This window comes from Lipotes vexillifer, unplaced genomic scaffold (genome assembly GCF_000442215.2).
Source record: "Lipotes vexillifer unplaced genomic scaffold, Lipotes_vexillifer_v1.1 scaffold2094, whole genome shotgun sequence".
Lineage (NCBI taxonomy): Eukaryota > Metazoa > Chordata > Mammalia > Artiodactyla > Lipotidae > Lipotes > Lipotes vexillifer.
Genome location: NW_006790887.1, coordinates 1,453,020 through 1,454,769, shown reverse-complemented (window position 1 = coordinate 1,454,769; position 1,750 = coordinate 1,453,020). Strand labels below are relative to the sequence as shown.

Genomic DNA, 1,750 nt, shown 5'->3' with positions numbered 1-1,750 from the left:
AAATAGGGAAAGACAGACCTGACTACTTCGTAACTTTAAACTTACTCATAAAAATAACGACTGCACAGCAAAACAAACAGAACACTGACGTATATAACTAGCAGGGAGTTCACCTTGAAAGTACTCTTAAAGTTAACAATACACCCCATTAGACAAGTATGCAGACATACACAGGTAGTAACTAATAATAGGACAATAAACCCTTTTATAAAATGCCCTTTGGGGACTTCCCTGCTGGTCCAGTGGATAAGACTCTGTGCTCCCAATGCAGGGGGCCCAGGTTTGATCCCTGGTCGGGGAAATAGATCTCACATGCATGCCGCAACTAAGAGTTACATGCCACAACTAAGGAGCCAGCGAGCCACAGCTAAGGAGCCTACCTGCCACAACTAAGACCCAGCACAACCAAATAAATAAATAAATAAAAATAAGTATTTTTAAAAAATACCCTCTGCTTCTGAATCAAATTAGCAAACGTTAAAAATTATGATAATGCCCAGTTGCTGCTTAGGACATGGGGAATCACACTCTGATGTATGAACAATTACAGTCTAATGTAAAACAAATGGGGTAACACTTACTTTGATCTAGCAAGTTCACTTCCAGAAATTAACCATAAGGAAATAATTATGAATAAATGCAAAAAGTTTACACCATGGATGTCTTTACAATAACAAAAAAATTTAGAAGCAACGTAAATATCCAAAAAAAAGCAGATGTGTCCAGAAAACATCATTGAATACTGTATTATGCAGGCATTAAAATACTATAGACAGGTATGATCGCTTAGAAAAAATGCTCAAAATGTATTAAAACAGTTATAAAACAGTAAAAACAGTTATAAAACAGTAAAAATCCAACTTAAGAAAATAAAGTTTCTATGTACATATCCAAACACATACACTTATATGAATACATGTACATAAACCTATAGGACATATATCTAAACATTATCAGTAATTATCTCTGTTTTTTATTTTTTCTCTTATTATTATTTGCATTTTGTAAAGTTTCCAAGATAACCAAGGTTTACTCTTGGAATTGGAGAAACACACTTGCCTGTGAGAACTTAGTGCCTGAGAACTGTCTTAGGTCTTAGATTCTGTTTTACAGTATTTTCCAGAAGCCCTCTAACGCCCCTGCCTGAGCGCCCTGAGCTTTGCAGCTGGAGCCCCGCCCAGGCCTCGCCCTGAGTACCTTTCTTTCTCGGTATCTTCTTTCTCTCTCCTCATCTCCTCTCTCAGAGTCTTCATCTCTCCGCTCCCCCTCTGCAATTCTTGCTTTACTTACTACAAAAATAAAACGGACTTTTAACATTCTCAAACTTTAGCACAGCAAAAATATCTTCTAACATCCTGCTGCAGTCTTTACTGTAGATATCACACAGTAACACATATGAAAACATATTCTTTAATAAAAACATTCTCCAATCTCAAGAATGGAAAGTTCTAGAATCTAAACTTAAAATGGAATAAAGAAGAAGGAAACCTGGAAAGCATGTCAGAGGAATGCCTGGGAACCCGAGAGGGGCCCAGGCCCAAACACAGGCCTTTGGAGCTCCTGCCCTGGACTGAGATGCTCAGGGAAGCAAAGTCCAGTCCAGCTGGGCAGACTGCTTCATTCATCTGCAGGGAAAAGCCGGCTTCGGATGACTGGGGGACTGCACCCCGCCCCGGGTCTCCCACAGCCCTGCTGCCTGGGGCACATGGATGCAGGAGGCCCTGTGATGCAGGGGGGTGCGCCCACCCCA

General features: G+C 40.3%; 1 protein-coding gene across 1 annotated transcript in view; it reads right to left on the bottom strand.

Annotated features, from left to right (window-relative positions):
- Positions 1–1,253, bottom strand: part of DYNC2I1 (dynein 2 intermediate chain 1) — a 32,948-nt gene extending 31,695 nt beyond the window's left edge. Inside the window, exon 1 of the mRNA XM_007463986.1 lies at positions 1,198–1,253. Coding sequence (XP_007464048.1) covers positions 1,198–1,253 — 56 coding nt within the window. The remainder of the gene's footprint in view (positions 1–1,197) is intronic.
- Positions 1,254–1,750: the final 497 nt, after the last annotated feature.